At 50.9% G+C, this 16,220-nt stretch overlaps 1 protein-coding gene across 1 annotated transcript in view; it reads right to left on the bottom strand.

Annotated features, from left to right (window-relative positions):
• The window catches only part of GRIN2A (glutamate ionotropic receptor NMDA type subunit 2A), a 389,378-nt gene extending 373,409 nt beyond the window's left edge, over positions 1 to 15,969 (bottom strand). Inside the window, exons 1-2 of the mRNA XM_062180040.1 lie at positions 15,913 to 15,969; positions 14,093 to 14,524 (exon numbers count right to left, since the gene is read on the bottom strand). Of these exons, the coding sequence (XP_062036024.1) occupies positions 14,093 to 14,506 (414 nt within the window). The 5' untranslated portion in view covers positions 14,507 to 14,524; positions 15,913 to 15,969. The remainder of the gene's footprint in view (positions 1 to 14,092; positions 14,525 to 15,912) is intronic.
• Positions 15,970 to 16,220: the final 251 nt, after the last annotated feature.

Genomic DNA, 16,220 nt, shown 5'->3' on the forward strand with positions numbered 1-16,220 from the left:
AGATTCACCCACATCAATCGAGGCTACATTTCCCCAGCCCCATGGACATCTTGGCTCTCCAACAATTCACTAAGAAAACGTTTTTTCAGCCCTAGGACTACAGACATGCAAGACAATATGGATTTCAAACGCCACTTGCTTTTCCTGGCTGCGTATCCCTAATGTGAAGAGACAAGAGAGAGCCGGGGACATTCAGCCATTTGTGACAATAAAATAGATATTGGCAAAAAGCTCAGTGTTTTGATTGCAAGAAAGATCATCGAGAGGAAAATTCAGGAGTTATCCAAACATCACTCAAGTCTGGCAGCCTCGGGGAGCCCAGAAAGCGGAGCAGGAGGCTTGCATGGTAAACTTGCTCTGGTCCTGCGTGGGCCACTCTCCTGCACTCTGCAGTGCATCCTGGGACATGGCAGGTGGTGGCCTGTAAGAGCAGCACACTGGGCAGTGGCCAGCTCTAGATCAGTTCTCCACTGTGACCACATGCCCCTCTTCAGACTCCTGCATCCCATGGTTTCCAGAACCACCCACCCGGCTGCATCACGCCAGCCATTAATTCTAAGTCTCCCCAACTAGATTCCCAGTTAATGTAATTTCCAGTTACATTAAATCAAAGTTGATCACAGAGGTATCTGCAGGGCGTTTTGTCCCAAGATATGCACTCAACAAACACGTGAAGAATGAACATGTTAACAAGCCTGTAGATACAGAAGCCTCCCCTTATCCACGGGAAATACCTTCCAAGACCCCCAGGGGATGCCTAAAATTACAAACAGTCCCAAACCCTAGAACACTCCTATAAGAAAAGTTTATTTTATGAATTAGGCATAGTAAGAGATGAACAACAGTAACTAATGATAAAATAGAGATTACAACACAGTATAATAAAGTTTTAAAATGTATGTGAATGTGGTCTCTCTCTCATACAGTGAGAGTCAATCTGATAACTCTGATATCTATTAAGTGACTAACAGACAGGCAGCAGGTACAGCTTGGACACACTGGACAAAGGAATGATTCACACCCTGGGCAGGATGGGGCAAGCTTTCATGAAACTGCTCAAAACGGTATACAACTCAAACCTTACAGATCGTTTATTTCTGTACTTCTGCAATTTTCTAATGAATAGTTTCAAACTGTGGTTGACAGTAAGTGGAAAGACAAAAAAGGAACCCACAGATAACAGTGGACTACCAGAAATGGACTCAAAGGAGGTCGCTGACTGGGTTTCCGAGGACCTGTGACCCTTCAAATTACACTTAGCAGGTCTGGGAAGGGTCCGCAGCCTTTACTAGGTTATAAAGTGGTCTACAACTTCCCCCAAATCACCCCAAATTATCTTCAATCCCTTGAGCTGGAATCTGGTCCAAGATCTGATGCACCAACAGTTTTCAGAAGTCACGACCTATATTAAAGAGTGGGTTTATTTTGTAACAAGACAGGCACTGTTAGAATCAACAACAACAACAACAACAACAACAAACAATCTCTTTCAAGTCCCGGGTTGAAAATTGAAAGAGAAGATTCATATAATGTACCAACTTCAGCAAAAACTACCAGTGGAAGTAAACTGCCATTCCAATGAACACATTTTCTTTTTGCATGGGTAACAGTCACCTCCAACGAGGGGGAAGAGTCTGGAAATCTTCAGTGCATTAATTGAGCAAATACTGCGCACTGCAAGATTTGCATTTTTTAATACTCCGTACATGATGACCTATTTCAAAATGAATCAACATTACAAAATTTCGATGGAAAGATAAAGCATTTGGATAGCAATTTCCAGTTTTGCTTTTCCTTGGAGGAATGTGGGAAGCGGGGGAACAGAGAAGTGGATAAGCCATGGAATACTACCCAGAGCAGTTTCTGCCAATCTTCAGAATGCTGGGGCATGCAACAGATCCCAAAAAAATAAGTGACAACTAAAAAAAAAAAAAATCAGATGGAGGTCTAGCTATCTCTCAAGAATATAAACATATTACTACAGTAAGATGTGCAAACGTACATACAGTTAATAAGTAATAATTAACTGCGTGTAATCTCAAATACATCCCAAGATCATCAGCAATGATTCTAAACATCAACTTCTGTAGAAGTATTTCTTAGCCAAAAACATTCCCACTAGTAAATATGACGCCAGCTGACCTACTTATGTTTATATTTGCGTGTGTGTGTCTGTGTGTGTGAGCTGACATGTCCAGAGGTTTTCTGCTTTTCAAATCCTGTCCACCCTTCAGGATGATGGTAAGTCCTTTAGGGGTTTGAGATGATGATGCAGGGATCATAAATTCTTCCCCCATGTCAGTCAAATTTATACTGAATTACTCACACACTTGGACAAAGTGAGGATGTTGGTTTTCAGCCAGTTCCAAGGGCCTAAAGCGCCAGAGGTTGAGGATTTAAAAATAAAAATATCAAGGATTTGAAAGGTACAGAGTGTCTGAAAGAACCCTGGAGGTGACCCAAACCAATCTTGCCAATGCAAGCCCAATTCTCCACTCTCTTCCTGATGGATTGTCACAGCCTGACGCACACCTCCCATGCTGTGAAACATCCCACTCTTCTGTTAGGGACCTGATTGCCAAAGCCTGTTCTTCCCATCAAGCCAGAACTTTACTCCTTACAAGTTCACTTTCATTCTTTCTCCAGAACCAGAATCAAGGTTGAGAGTAAGCCTGCTGCCTGTAACAGCCCATGGGGCATCTGAACACATTTCTCCTGTCCTCTCCAAGGTCCTCCTTCTCCAGGCACAACATCCCTAAATACTTCCTTCTGGGACGCTTAACATATTCATTTAGATGCTGCCCAATCCTAAGAGTCCTCCCTCACCTCACATTGCAGGTTTCTAACATCCAGCTTCAAATATGACTTCCCAGAACAGATGGTGGTGCAGGTACTGCCGGAGACACCTGTGGTTCTATCACTTAGGTGTTGCTCTTGTGACCCTGCTAACAGAGGCAAAGTATGCTCGGGCACCACTGACTGATTCTCAGGGAAGAATCCTGGACAGTCCGTGTCCCCTAGCAATGCCTGAGACGGAAGAGGAAGTCAGGCCATTGAGATATAAGGGGAAGTCCACCCTAATTAAAGGATAGAGACCCTCGTAGGAAGCTTACCTTTCCTCCCCTTTTCTCTGTTTTGAATGTGAGCATGTGATGGCTGGGACAGAGGCAGCCACACTGTGACTGTGATAAACCAGGAACAAAGCAGAAGATGGAAAGGACCTGTGTCAATAAGTTATTAGTTCATTAAATCCGACCTGGGTCTCCATACTAAACAAAGAATTGAATGTCTTAGTGGTTTAAGCCATTCACAGTCAAACATTGTTATTTGCAGCTGGAAACACCCCTAACAACAGAAAAAGTTCAAACGGAGCCATCGTCTCCCCTAATTTAAATATATTTCTAGAAATATTTCTTCCAATTGCTGTAGGGCCACATCACTATCTAGCACCTGCTGACCCTCTGGCCAATTCAAGATAAACAAGCAAACAGACAAGTAAGAATGCTACCGCTGAGTACCGTAGTCTCCAAGGCTTACACAGTTCTTGTAGTTAACATAAATATGTGAACCTGGCTAAATGTGGGAATGGCTGAAGTGAACTTGAAAATGCACACCTCAGCCAATGGCATTTGGGATGGGCTTTGGGGTACGACATTGCTCAGGACACCTGCAGCCCATAGCCGGGTGCCTGGGTTCAAATCCTGGTCCCACTCCCGGTTCCAGCTTCCCAATAATGTATACCACGGGAGCCAGAGGACGAAGGTTCAGGTACTGGGGTCCATGCCACCCACACAGGAGCCCTAGACTGAGTTCCTAGCTTCAGTCTGGCCGAGCCCCAGCTGCTGAAGGCAACTGGGGTATTTGGAGGGTGAACCAGCTGATGGAAGATATCCCCCACACACTTTTAAGTAAAGAAAATAAAATTCAAGGAGTTTACTATATTGTACTGGTGAAACAAAAATGCATCTATAAGCCAGATTTTGCCCGCAGTTCCCACTTCACAACCATTGCAGTCCTCATTCCCTAGCTGGAAAGCCACAGAGGCCCCTGCCCGTGCTAACACGTAGTCTCCATAAACCCACAGAGGCACCTGCCCATGATAACACACAGTCTCTGTAAACCCACAGAGTCCCCTGCCCGTGCTAACACACAGTCTCCGTAAACCCACAGAGGCACCTGCCCATGATAACACACAGTCTCTGTAAACCCACAGAGTCCCCTGCCCATGCTGACACACAGTCTTCATAAAGACATAGAGGCCCCTGCCTGTGCTAACACACAGTCTCTGTAACCCCCCCAGAGGCACCTGCCCGTGCTAACACACAGTCTTCATAAAGACATAGAGGCCCCTGCCTGTGCTAACACACAGTCTCTGTAAACCCACAGAGGCCCCTGCCTGTGCTAACACACAGTCTGTAAACCCATGGAGGCCCCTGCCTGTGGTAACACACAGTCTTCATAAGCCCCCGGAGGCCCCTGCCCATGCTAACACACAGTCTTCGTAAACCCATGGAGGCCCCTGCCTGTGCTAACACACAGTCTTCGTAAACCCCCGGAGGCACACTGGTCAAGGAGCACAGACTCCCAGTGATCAGACAGACAAGCTCTGCAGACCTCATGTACAACGTGGGGACTACAGTTAACAAAAACATGTGATAGGCTTGAAATCTGCCAAGATAGCAGAGAAGTATTTTCACTGCCAAAAAAAAAAAAAAAGGTAAGCACGTAAGGAAGAACCACGTCAACTAGCTCAACTGTGGCAATGACTTCACAATGTATACATGTATTCAAACATAAGGTACACCTTAAATACGCCATTTATCTATGAATCACACCCCAGTGATGCTGGGGAAGGGAACTTCCTGTGCCGTGTGCAGTGGGGCCCACCCTCTCACCCCGCAAAGGACAGTTTTCAACTTCAAGGCCCTCACCCAACATGTTCGTCATTTTAGTTGAGACAAGCAAACATCAAAACCTACTGTCTGTCTTGAAACAGCCCCTTCCCTAAACCGACTGGATGCACTGTCGTTAGCCTAAAGCAGTAATTTTTAAAAAATAAATAAGATCTAAAGAATAAGAACTGAAAGTCCAAGTTCCAGCTGTGTGGCTCTGAAGACACACCTGCAACTCTGAGCCTTTATTCATCTGAAAATAGGGATTCTTTAAACGAGCCCCTCTAGGGCTGCCAGGTTCCCCATGATCTCACTGAGTCTTGATGGCGTGGCACAGATAAAATGAAGATACTTCGAAAAGCTCATGGAAAAATGGGATGTAAAGTATGAGTTTGTTTTGGTGCAAAAAAAAAAAAATATTTTCAACCCCTGCATTGTTTTCTCCTAATACACACTGTCCACTGTGAAGGCCCCTCACAAACACACAGCCCAGCTGCTGGAACCCCTTGGTGCACAGGTCACAACCCCTTCCCGCTGACCATGTCTGATCTTCAGCTGGCCAGGACGGACTTCAGGACAAGTTCTAAAAAGGCCAACGAAGCGTCTGGTTGTCCCAGCTGAGAAAGTAAGAGCCTTGTCCCGTCGGACCCTACACTTCCGCGCTCTGTGGATTCAGTCCCGGTTTCTCAAAGGGGATACACACAACCCTTAATCATTTATTTTCTACTTATTAAAAAGTATGTGTACCTTGCAGAAAATAAAGCAACAAAACATAGACATAGTAAAAGAAAAAAATAGCATTCCTGCAATGAGCATCCACGACACGCCAAGCACAGACCTGACCACACTCAGGTCCCACAGCTCTATGCAGTAGGTGTGATTATTGCTATGAAGACACTGAGGCTCAGAGACATTAGGAACTTCCCCACAGTCAACCAGCTGGTAAGGGGTGGAACCTGAATTTAAACCCGGGTTATCGGCTGGCGCCGCAGCTCACTAGGCTAATCCTCCGCCTGCAGCGCTGGCACTCCGGGTTTTAATCCCGGTTGGGATGCCGGTTCTGTCCCGGTTGCTCCTCTTCCAGTCCAGCTCAATGCTGTGGCCCGGGAGTGCAGTGGAGGATGGCCCAAGTGCTTGGGCCCTGCATCCCATGGGAGACCAAGAGGAAGCACCTGGCTCCTGTCTTTGGATTGGCGCAGTGCACCAGCCATGATGGCCATTTTGGGGGGTGAACCAACGGAAGGAAGACCTTTCTCTCTGCCTCTCTCTCTTACTGTCTAACTCTGCCTGTCAAAAAAAAAAAAACCCAAACAAACAAAAAAACCCGGGTTATCTAACTCAAGGTCCAACATAGGAACCACTCAGTAATGACTTTATCTGGAATACTACTCAGCCATAAAAAATGATGAAATCGTTCACTTACAATGACATAGAGGAAAAGGGAGGCCACGATGTTAAGGGAAATAAGCCAAGCCCGGAAAGAAGAATACCACATGGTCTCACTCACGGGTGGCATCCATGAGCTGATCTCACAGAAGCTGAGAGTACAATGGTAGCCACTGGAGGCTGAGAGGAGAGGGGAGAGGGGAGAGGGAAGATAGGGGTGCGGGACATCCAGCCTGCAGGCCACGTAAGGTCTGTGCAATCATCTGGTCTGACCCTACCGGGACTCAAAATTCAGTAAATCCATAGCAGGCTAATTTTTAAGTTGATAATTTTATGTGGCCCACACATGATGTTAGAAATATCCCAATGGCCCTCAGCAGAAGAGAGGTCCCCCACCCCTAACAGGGATAGGCTATTTAACAGATGCTAAGTTAGAGTTAGGAGTATGAAATGCTGGTATCCCATTGCATGGTAGGGTGATGATAGACACGAACAACATTCTGTATGTTTCTCTTAAAAAAAAAAAAGGATTTTTCATGTTTTCAACATAAAGCAATGTTGAATGTTTGAGGAGATAGACATGTTTAGCCTGACTGACACTACACAATGTATACATGTGTTGAAACATTACATGATATCCTATAAATATGAATAATTTTCATGTCAGTTAAAATTTTAAGAATTAATTTTAAGGTGACATTATTTAAAAGATGAAAGCATGCAGAAGTCTGATATGTTTCTTTCCAACCTTTGCTTGAGAGCACACCCAAACCTTCAGAGTTGGAAGAGGTCCCAGAAATGCATCATCCCACACCTGCACTTTGCAGGAGGCCTGCAGGCTCGGAAAGGTGAGAGGCCTTTGCCAAAGACACGCTGGCATTGGGAATGGGATCGAGGTCCTCAGACTCTTTGAGGTTTTCTGGGATCTTCCAACTCAAGCAAATTTGTAAAGACTTTGGGGGATGGTGTGCTAAAAGGGACTTAAGGCTTCTGGGCTGAATAGGACAAAGTGTTATGGGATATTAATGATGGCAGCAGTGAACCCAGCAGGATGACCGCAAGTACACCATGGATTTGCTACCTTACCACACAGCAGCCCCTGGAAGGGACAGAGAATGTCCAAGAAAGGCCCTCCCAACAGAGACCAGCTATGACCTTCACCTCCACGAGGGGTGTCAAGCCCCAAGGCCTTCTGAGCAGAGGATATTACCTAAACGAGGGAAGGGGGCCATCTGGGCACTGAAGAGAGGAAGACCCCTGCCTGTCTAAGGATGGTGCAGGGACAGGAGGGCCTTCTTCTCCATTCACCACGGCCAGGAGAAGGCGGGGCCAGTGTGGCCAGGCTTTCCGATTGGTGCAGGCAAGTGTGGAATTTGGATTTATTTTAATGGGATGCCTTCTTACTCTAAAATGTTGTCAACAAATACAAAAGTGGAAAATAAAGAGAAGGGGATAGGGGACGCAGGACCAGCATAACACAATTAATCGCGCTGCGTGCTCCTCTTGATGTGATGACCTATCCACGGCCACCAACTCTGCATGGCAAACCCAAGGTTCAATTCCTGTTCCTCGTCTCTAGTGTCTCTCTCTCTCCCTCTCTCCCTCTCCTCCTCCTCTCCCAACTCTTCCTAGAGTAGCATTTTCTGTAGGAGGCTACCAGAAGGAAGACCCTCGCCACGCCAGGTCCTGCTGTAGCCGTCCAGGGTCTGCCGATGACCATCAGCTCCTGAGGCCCGTCTGCAGAGTTAGTCATGGCTGTTGGGACGATGCCTGTTGCTCTCCGATGACTTATGTGAGGAGGAGGAGTTGATGACTGCATCTGACAGGCCTCATCAAGAAAGCTAAAGATAGGCTTCCCCACTCCGCCAGGAACTACCTGATGCCTCCGTAGCAGGAGCTGAGTGGGCTGCGCCAACACTCCGAGCTGCGTGTCTGCCCTTTCCACGCGCTTGCAGTGCGGAATGGGAAGGCCCGTCACTCACATCCAACTCCGCTGGGTTACAAGGGCGCGAACTTGCACCTGCTGCTGAGGCACTGTTACTCATCAGGGCGCCACGGGGCCTTTGTATGTAACCCTCCAATTTCTGTGAGTCCCCAGGGATGGCTGGTAATTATCTGCCCACTAGACAGAAGAGGAGACTTGGCACACACCTATGAAATCAGGCGGCATTTAGGGAACAAACACCACATGGAAAGCCCTGGAGCGAACCGTGGTATGTTCGCTCAGAAGCTGCCGCAAGCTGGCATCAGAACCAAGGGCTCGATTCATTTGATCAACAAACATATACCCAGTAACTGACGCAAATGACAAGAGCAGTGCTGGGCGCATGGAAGGCCACAGACCTGCACTTGCTAAAGGGAGACAAATGGAAGAATAGTTAAAGCCACTGTAGTACAAACAGAACACCCTGCAGCCACTTAAAGTCAAGTTTGAAAAGTTACTTAATGATAAGGAATAATTCCAAGAATATATAATCAAGTTTTAAGAATACAGAGACAGACTGTCAAATAAAACTGGATCGAAGCCAGAGAGAACACACTCAGTAACCTCCCTTTGCCGCTCCTAAGAGGTAGACTTCATAGAGAAATCCTTAGTTATTTTAAAACGTTCATAGTAGTGCTTGGAAATGAGGAAAGAGAATCGTGGATGAAAAATAAAAGACTCCTTAACATGGCGTGAATCCAAAGATGGGCCTCTACAATCCGAGTAGGAATGAAAGCCACATGATCCGCGGCGGGGGACGGGTCCAGTATGAGCCATGGGAGCAAAGACGCCAGCATCCACCCAGGGGCAGTGGGGCAGAACTGCGCTGCTGGCTGGGAACTGGGCTGGAATACCTGCCCCAGAGGCCCCATCTGTGTCAAGGAATCCCAGTCAGGTCACCAACGTGAGACCACAGCCCATGCCCGCAACATAAGCACAAGCAGAGAGCGAGCCCCGAGCTGAGCCCGTAACCTGAGCACTGCTTTAGAAACACACACCCGGACGTGTACAGGGCAGAAGAATCCATAAAACTGATGTGAAAGTAAGTTCACAAAGGATCACAGCGCACACGAGGACATTCAGTTAATGAGTCTACAGATGGAAGAACTCCTAAGTGAAGAAACAAAGACGCTAGAAACCAGAGAAGTGCTTTGCAGTAATTATTTTTTTTAAATCCTTGACAAGAGAGAAGGAGGGATTTACAAGCATAAAGTGAAAAGGGCTGTTCACAAAATGAAATGTAGGGAAGCATGAAAACAGACCAATTGGATATCTTGGAAATAAAGTCTATCATGTAAACAGGCAATAGATAGGCAAAATAATAGATCAGACAGAACAAGGTGGTGAACTGCAGTATAGATTCCAGGAAATCTTCCCAAACACAGCACAGAGATGTAGAGAAGTGAGAAGAAATACATGGAGAATGTACTGAGAAACCACCTGTACATGGGTACTTCAACAAGTTCACAGAATGCAGGATTAGAAGACGTTTATTTTGTGCAAAAAATATTTTTAAATCCACACGCAGTTTTATTTATGATAAATATTTTCCATGAGCACAGGCTTTAATTTTATTTATTTATTTGAAGGTCAGAGTTATAGAGAGAGGGAAAGACAGTGAGAGACAGCGAGAGAGAGATACAGAGAGAGAGAGAGAGATCTTCCTCCTGCTGGTTCACTCTCTAGGTGGCCACAATGGTCAGGGCTGAATCAGGCTAAATCCAGGATCCAGGAGCTTCATCCTAGTCTCCCATGTGAGGTGCAGGGGCCTGGCAAATACTTTGGTCACCTTCTGCTGCTTTCCCAGGCCCTTAGCAGGGAGCTGGATCAGAAATGGAGCAGCCGGGACACAAACCAGCACCCATACGAGATGCCAGCATTGCAGGCAGCAGCATTACTGACTACCCCACGATACCAGCTCCAGCCTCAGTATCTTTTTTGAACCAAAATAGACTTCTTTTAATTGGATTTCCCAAAAACCATTTGAAGTATACAAGTACGCGTCTCCAGAAGGAAAGAGTAGAGATAATGATGAAGAGGAAATATCCAACAGATAGTGGCTGAGATGTTTCCAAAATTAAAGAACAAAAATGAGTCTTCCAAATAAGAAAGCCCTCGGAGAGCAAAGTAAAAAAGCAAAACCATATATCCACAGTATAGTCATTAACTTGTAAATAAATAGAGCTTAGAAGGAAATCCACCATGTCAGCAGTGGTTACCCTGGCGATAGGGTCTGCAGCAAGATTTTTATTTTCTTCTTTAAATTTTAATGTGCTTTCTAAGTGCTCTACAATGAAAAGACATTATTTTTATACAGTGTCTGTGCAGAAGGGGCATTTGTGATTTCAGATACACATAAACACACCTTCAAAAAAGAAATCTGTCCTCAAGGGACTTGCACTCTACTATAGGAAGAGAATGATGTACAGAAAGAACATGCGAAGTAGAGCCCAAAGAGTAGGCACCATGGGTGGACATGGCTGACGTCTGAGGCTCACTTTTCCACCATGGAGCAGTGAGGACAAAGGGGAGAAGAGGGGAGGGGTCAGGGCCAGGGAGCAGCAACACCAAGGTCTAGTCCACAGGCTCGATTTGCTAGCGACTCTAACTACAGCCAGAAAGTTACTTCCACCAGATGGCAACAAAATGGCCAAACCAAAATGCCACTGGAATTTTATCTATGTCATCATTTTCACCTCGAATTTAATTATCTTGCAAGACCACCCACTGATAAAAGCAAAAATTAACACCTCCATGATCAATTAACACCTCAAGAATCTTCCACTTAACACCATTCCCATTTTTCTAAGAATTTGTTCTTTGATTCAAGGGTCAACTGGGCTGACGGGGAGGTAAAAACGCTGTGGATGTGCGTTCACGCTAACGGATCATCAAATGCAACACCACTCTTACCAGGGGCACTCCTATGGCGCCACAGGAGTGTGTTCTGAGGGGCGCTACCAAGCCAGCATCCTCTTAGTGGGGAGGCAGAGAGCCCTTGTCCACTTGGGGATGTCCTCCCCAAGAACACCGCTGGCACACCCCAGCAAGGCAGAGTTTTAGACAAGGTCTCACGTCCACCTCTCTGGAGCCAAATAAACGGTGCTCAACGTTCTAAGTGAAACAGGTGGCAAAGGCACAAGCCCAGAAGACGTGTGACTAAGGGAAGGGAGGGCTGGTCACATCTCACAAGGCTCTTTCCTTTTTCAACACGCCCAGGTGTCTCAGAATACCATCCTTTGAACCAAGTCCTCTCAGGATCTTCAACATCATCAGCCCACCCCACACCTGGGACCTGACATTGCCCCTACGCTTTCTCCCCAGCTTCTCCGACACCCCACGGCCTTCTCTTATTTTCCCACTGTCTCACCAGTATCTCAGAGCCAGGGCAGGCCCTCCAGGACCAACTCAGAATGCCCAGAATGGGGGCTCTGTTCCTTTTACCCCTCTGGAAGCAAGGGACTCTTCCTTGCCTCTCCTGCCCAGCCCCTCTCACCTCCCTCTAATCTGACTTCTCTGGCAATGTCCCTTCTCAGCTTCCTGATTGCTTTTTCCTTTACCCACCCGTAGGCAGGGTCACACTTGCCCACATCCCTGTACGGGAGAGACAGGATGCTTCTACCTGTACCCACCCTGGACTTCTCAAAACGCCCTCTTCCATGGCCCCTTCCGGGCTGCCTTGGTCAGAGCCCGACATTCGCTGAGTCAAGACCTAGGAGTAGGCTTATCAGCCCCTAGTGCATATTATCAACAGGGTGCTCGCCAGCCTGTGAGCCCCCTTCCTGCTGCTGCAGTTCCCTTCTCTGCCTTCAGCGGGGTGGGTCAGTCAGGTGAGAGCCCGAGCCACACATCTGTGCCCCCAGACTCAGAAGAGCGAGCAGGAAACCTGCTCAGATCTCCCAACCTAGGCCTCAAGCCACCTTCTCTAATTCTCCAGTCTCTGCAGGACTCCTGTAGGTTTAGAAATTCCACTTTCAGGACAGTCCCTGCTTTCGATCAATTGTCGTCCCTGTAATGAAAACCTCAGAAGGGCGGAGAGATCCCTGACAATACTGAGATCCTGAGATCACCCCCACACCCTGCTGGACACAGCCGCTCTTCCTCTCCGCGCCTTCCTTAGAAGGCTGGTCCCTCCGCACACACGACCCCTCCATGGCTCTTCCGTCCTGTAGGAGACATCGATACTTGACTCTCCTGAAGGTGGGATGGCAAGGTTAAAGGACAGGTTTGATTTGGTGGGACCCAAGGGATCACAGGCTGGGACCAGAAAGCCACATATCTGGCTGTGTGGTCTTGGCCAGCTCTCTTAACCACGCCGTACCTCTGTCACTTCACCTCAGAGTTGAAGGCTTTGGACCCTAAGTCCCTTCCTGGTGTTGAAATGACCTCTACACTGGTGGGGAGGCCCAGAGACTTCCTACTTTCTTCTTCCCAAAAAGGGAAACTCCTAAAACTGAAACGTGGCTTGGAAAGTGATCTGCCACACACGGGAATTCTGCTAGGCCACAAGCCACTTAGAATGATGTTTAATAAGATCCTGCATCCATTGGATACTTCACTCAATGTGCGGCAGCCCTGGAGACCAGAAAAAAATTAACACGGTTCCCGAAGGAGCCAGGGGGAGTTGCTGAGGCACAGGCAGATTCTGGCTTGATGAACCACAAGTGCTGGGGGAGCAGCATCGGGACAGTGTTAGGGCAAACGCCTGCTTTCTCCACTACGATGCCCACTGCTCTCTGAGGAACACTGGCAGAGGGTCTCAGGTCTGAGGACCACACAGCACACCAGGGCACTCATTCCCCTCCCACTCCCCACTCCCCCTTTCCTGGGGGTTACACAGAGGTGCTGTGCACCTTTTTTTCTCTTTCCCTTTTTTCCCTCATCCCTCAATTCTCCCTTCCAACCTTCCTCCCTCCCCCCACTACCGTGGATCTCCCCAACCAGGCTCCGGAACATCTGTCTCTCTCTCTCTCTCGCCGTCCAACCTCTCTCCCCTCCTCTCCCTTCAAGTGCCCCCAGGCTGTCCACACACAGATCTCCCCTCTCCTTCTAAGCCAAGAGGTCTGAGCCTGCATACCCTCATTCTGAAACTCTGCAACTTCAGCACCAAGACCCGACTTCTGGAGCCAACTCCTCCACCTGAGCGCCTTGGAGTCCCTGCCGTGAGGTGTTGGCTCCACACGGGCAACACCTAAGGAATCTGCCAGGCCCTCCAAGCTCGGGCTCTGAAGTGGCTTCTCCCCACTCAGCCCCTGCCTCACGGGAAGGCCACGGACGTGCTCCTGGATCCCAGAGCCGCTCAAACTTCCAACCTCTACCCTCCTCACCCCGCCCCCACACACACAGGTGCAGGGAATCTGAGGAACCGCTGCTTTCCTAAACCTTGGCATTTTATCCGATAACATATTCACATCCAATACCTCTATAAGCAGCTTTAGTCACCACAGAAGGGCGAAAGGTACACTTTGCACATAGCAACCAGGCATAATTGGTATTACAGGAATCCGAGCCACGCTGATGCAGTCCCGGGCTCGCCTCAGGGCTTTGCCTGAAAACTTCCAAAGGGTCCACCACCACCACCACCCCCAACGCCGCTGCTGCGTCTTCCACCTTCTTCCTGCCACACCAAACTGGCCCCCAGCGCCCCACTTCCAGAACCAAGGCAAAATGTGTCTCCAATTATTTCCGAGTGTTAGGGCCTCACTCACACCTGGACTGGAAGCCAGGACACACCCAGCACGCTCCGGACAAAGCGAACGCGAGGGGCGAGGGAGGACTCCGCGGCCCCCCCACCCCCGGGGTCCGGCAGACCACCGCCTCCTGGCCTTACCTTGTCAGCCATGATCATGGACGCACCCCCGTGGATGCCCAAAATGGGGATGAAAGTCTGGGAGGAGATAAAATCCAACATCTGGGCCACGGCCTCCTGGTCGGTGTCGTCCCCAAACACCAGGCCGTGGATGCGCGCCCCGGACATGAGGTCGCACACGTGCGTGATGAGGCTCTTGGGGTCGGTGCGGTTCATCAGCAGCGCCACCACGTTCACGTCCATTGGCAGCCCCGCCGCCTGCTCCGGGCCCCACAGGTTTCGAAGTTCGCGCTCCGTCACGTCGTGGCTGTGACCCAGCAGCACCGCTATGTTCAGCGCCGGGGGACCCTTCTCCGCCGCCGCGCTCTGCGCCGGACCGCGCCAGACCAGAAGGGCCGGCAGCACCAGCAGGGTCCAGTAGCCCAGTCTGCCCATAGTCGCCACTTACGGTCCCTGCAAGCCGGAGTGAGAGACAGGGCCGCGTGAGCCAGAGCCCCAGACCAAAGGCGTTCGTTACGCACGCGGCGCCCGGCGCTGGCAGCTGGGCCAGGAGCCCCACCTGGGGCCACCGACTTCAGTCCTCATCCTTGATTTCGCCCACCTCCCTCGACCCTTCTGCAACTCGGTTCAGAACTCCAATCCAGGCTAATTCTCTACATCTGTTCCCAAGCTCGCTCTCGAAGCCCGCCGCCTGCGCATTCCCGGTTCCCAGCCGCTTCCCCATCCCGGACCGGGTCCACATCGCCCACCGCATTCCCCGAGTTGGCTGCGGACCACAGCCCCTGAGCGCCCCACCAGCCATGGACCCCACTCAGCTCCTGGGCGCTCAGAGTGAGCCCTCTTCTCTCCTATCCTCTCCCACCCTGGGTAGAGCGGACTTAAGCTCGCGACCCCGCCCCCTGCTCCAGCGCAGCGGACCCGGGACCCGCCCCAGCTTGAGGAGGCGGGGTGCGTGCGGACTCTGGCAACCCAGCTGGTGCATGGAGCGGGAAGATCGACCCCGCCCCCAGCGAACCCGCGGCGTGCACCACACACCTCGCTCCACGCGTGGCACTCGCTGCAGACCCCGCAGCAGGGTACATCCCAAGCGCTCAGGAGCGGGGACGCTCGCTGGTGGGCCCAGGCCCAGCGGTGCTTAGGGCAACTTGGCGTCCGCCCCATCGCGTGCAGAGGCCCGTGGAGGACCCTCCCCCTCCAGGCCCGTGCGCGCACACACATGCGCGCGCACACACGACTCTCTCTCACGCGCCGTGTGCAATGCAGAATTCCCAGGAGTAGGCGCGTCCCCCCGCGGGCCACAGCGTGGGAGCTGGCAAAAAACGAGCGTGGGAGCGGAGGGAAAAGGCGGGCTCCCGGGAAGCGCTCGGAGGGACCTGGACCGTGCAGCCCCTCCCCAGCCTTTCCTCTGCGGGCCCTGCCTCCAGGTCTCAGGTGCACGTGGACGGCGGGCTGCACACGTTCCAGACACGCGCGCTTTTCTGCGCACACCCGCAGGCGGCCGTAGCGGAGGCCTCTCTGGTGCTCCGGTGGGGCACACCGAGCAGCGCGCCAGGTGCACAGCTGCGCGTGCCTGCGAATACCAGCACCGTCGTGCACGCGTGCACAGGCGCGCGCCCCTCGGGCCGGGCGCTGCCGGAGCCGGGGGAAGTTGGGGCGAACTCGCGCCGGCCTGGGCGTTCTTTGGGTGAGCGCCACAGAGCGCGGGTCCGCAGCGCCCCCTGGTGCTCCTCCCGCGCCTCGCTCCGGGGCTCCCGCTCCCGCTTCCTCTCCCTCTCCCCGGATCCCTCTCCCGCGCTCCCTCCTCCCGGCTCAGCGAGCCCACAGCTCCCTCTGGGGCGTACCTGTAGCCGGAGAAGGTCGAAGATGCGGTGGGGCGCGCTGCGCGAACGAGCATCTCGGCCGCCTCAGCAGCCACCGGGTTTAGCGGGCTCCCGCATGCTGCGGCCCCCGCGCGCTCCCCTGGCTGTCCCGCGCTGTCCGCATCGCCCCCACGGGGGGCGGCTATCCCAGCCGGAGGCTCTGCAGCAGGGCTCTACCGGGCGGAGGAGAGACGGAGAGGCAGGGTCAGCCCACCAGCAGGGGGAGGGGGCGGGGGAAGACCGCAGTCTGCAATGCTCACAGCCCCTCCGTGCGCCCGGGGGGCTCAACC

Source organism: Lepus europaeus, chromosome 21, assembly GCF_033115175.1.
Source record: "Lepus europaeus isolate LE1 chromosome 21, mLepTim1.pri, whole genome shotgun sequence".
Lineage (NCBI taxonomy): Eukaryota > Metazoa > Chordata > Mammalia > Lagomorpha > Leporidae > Lepus > Lepus europaeus.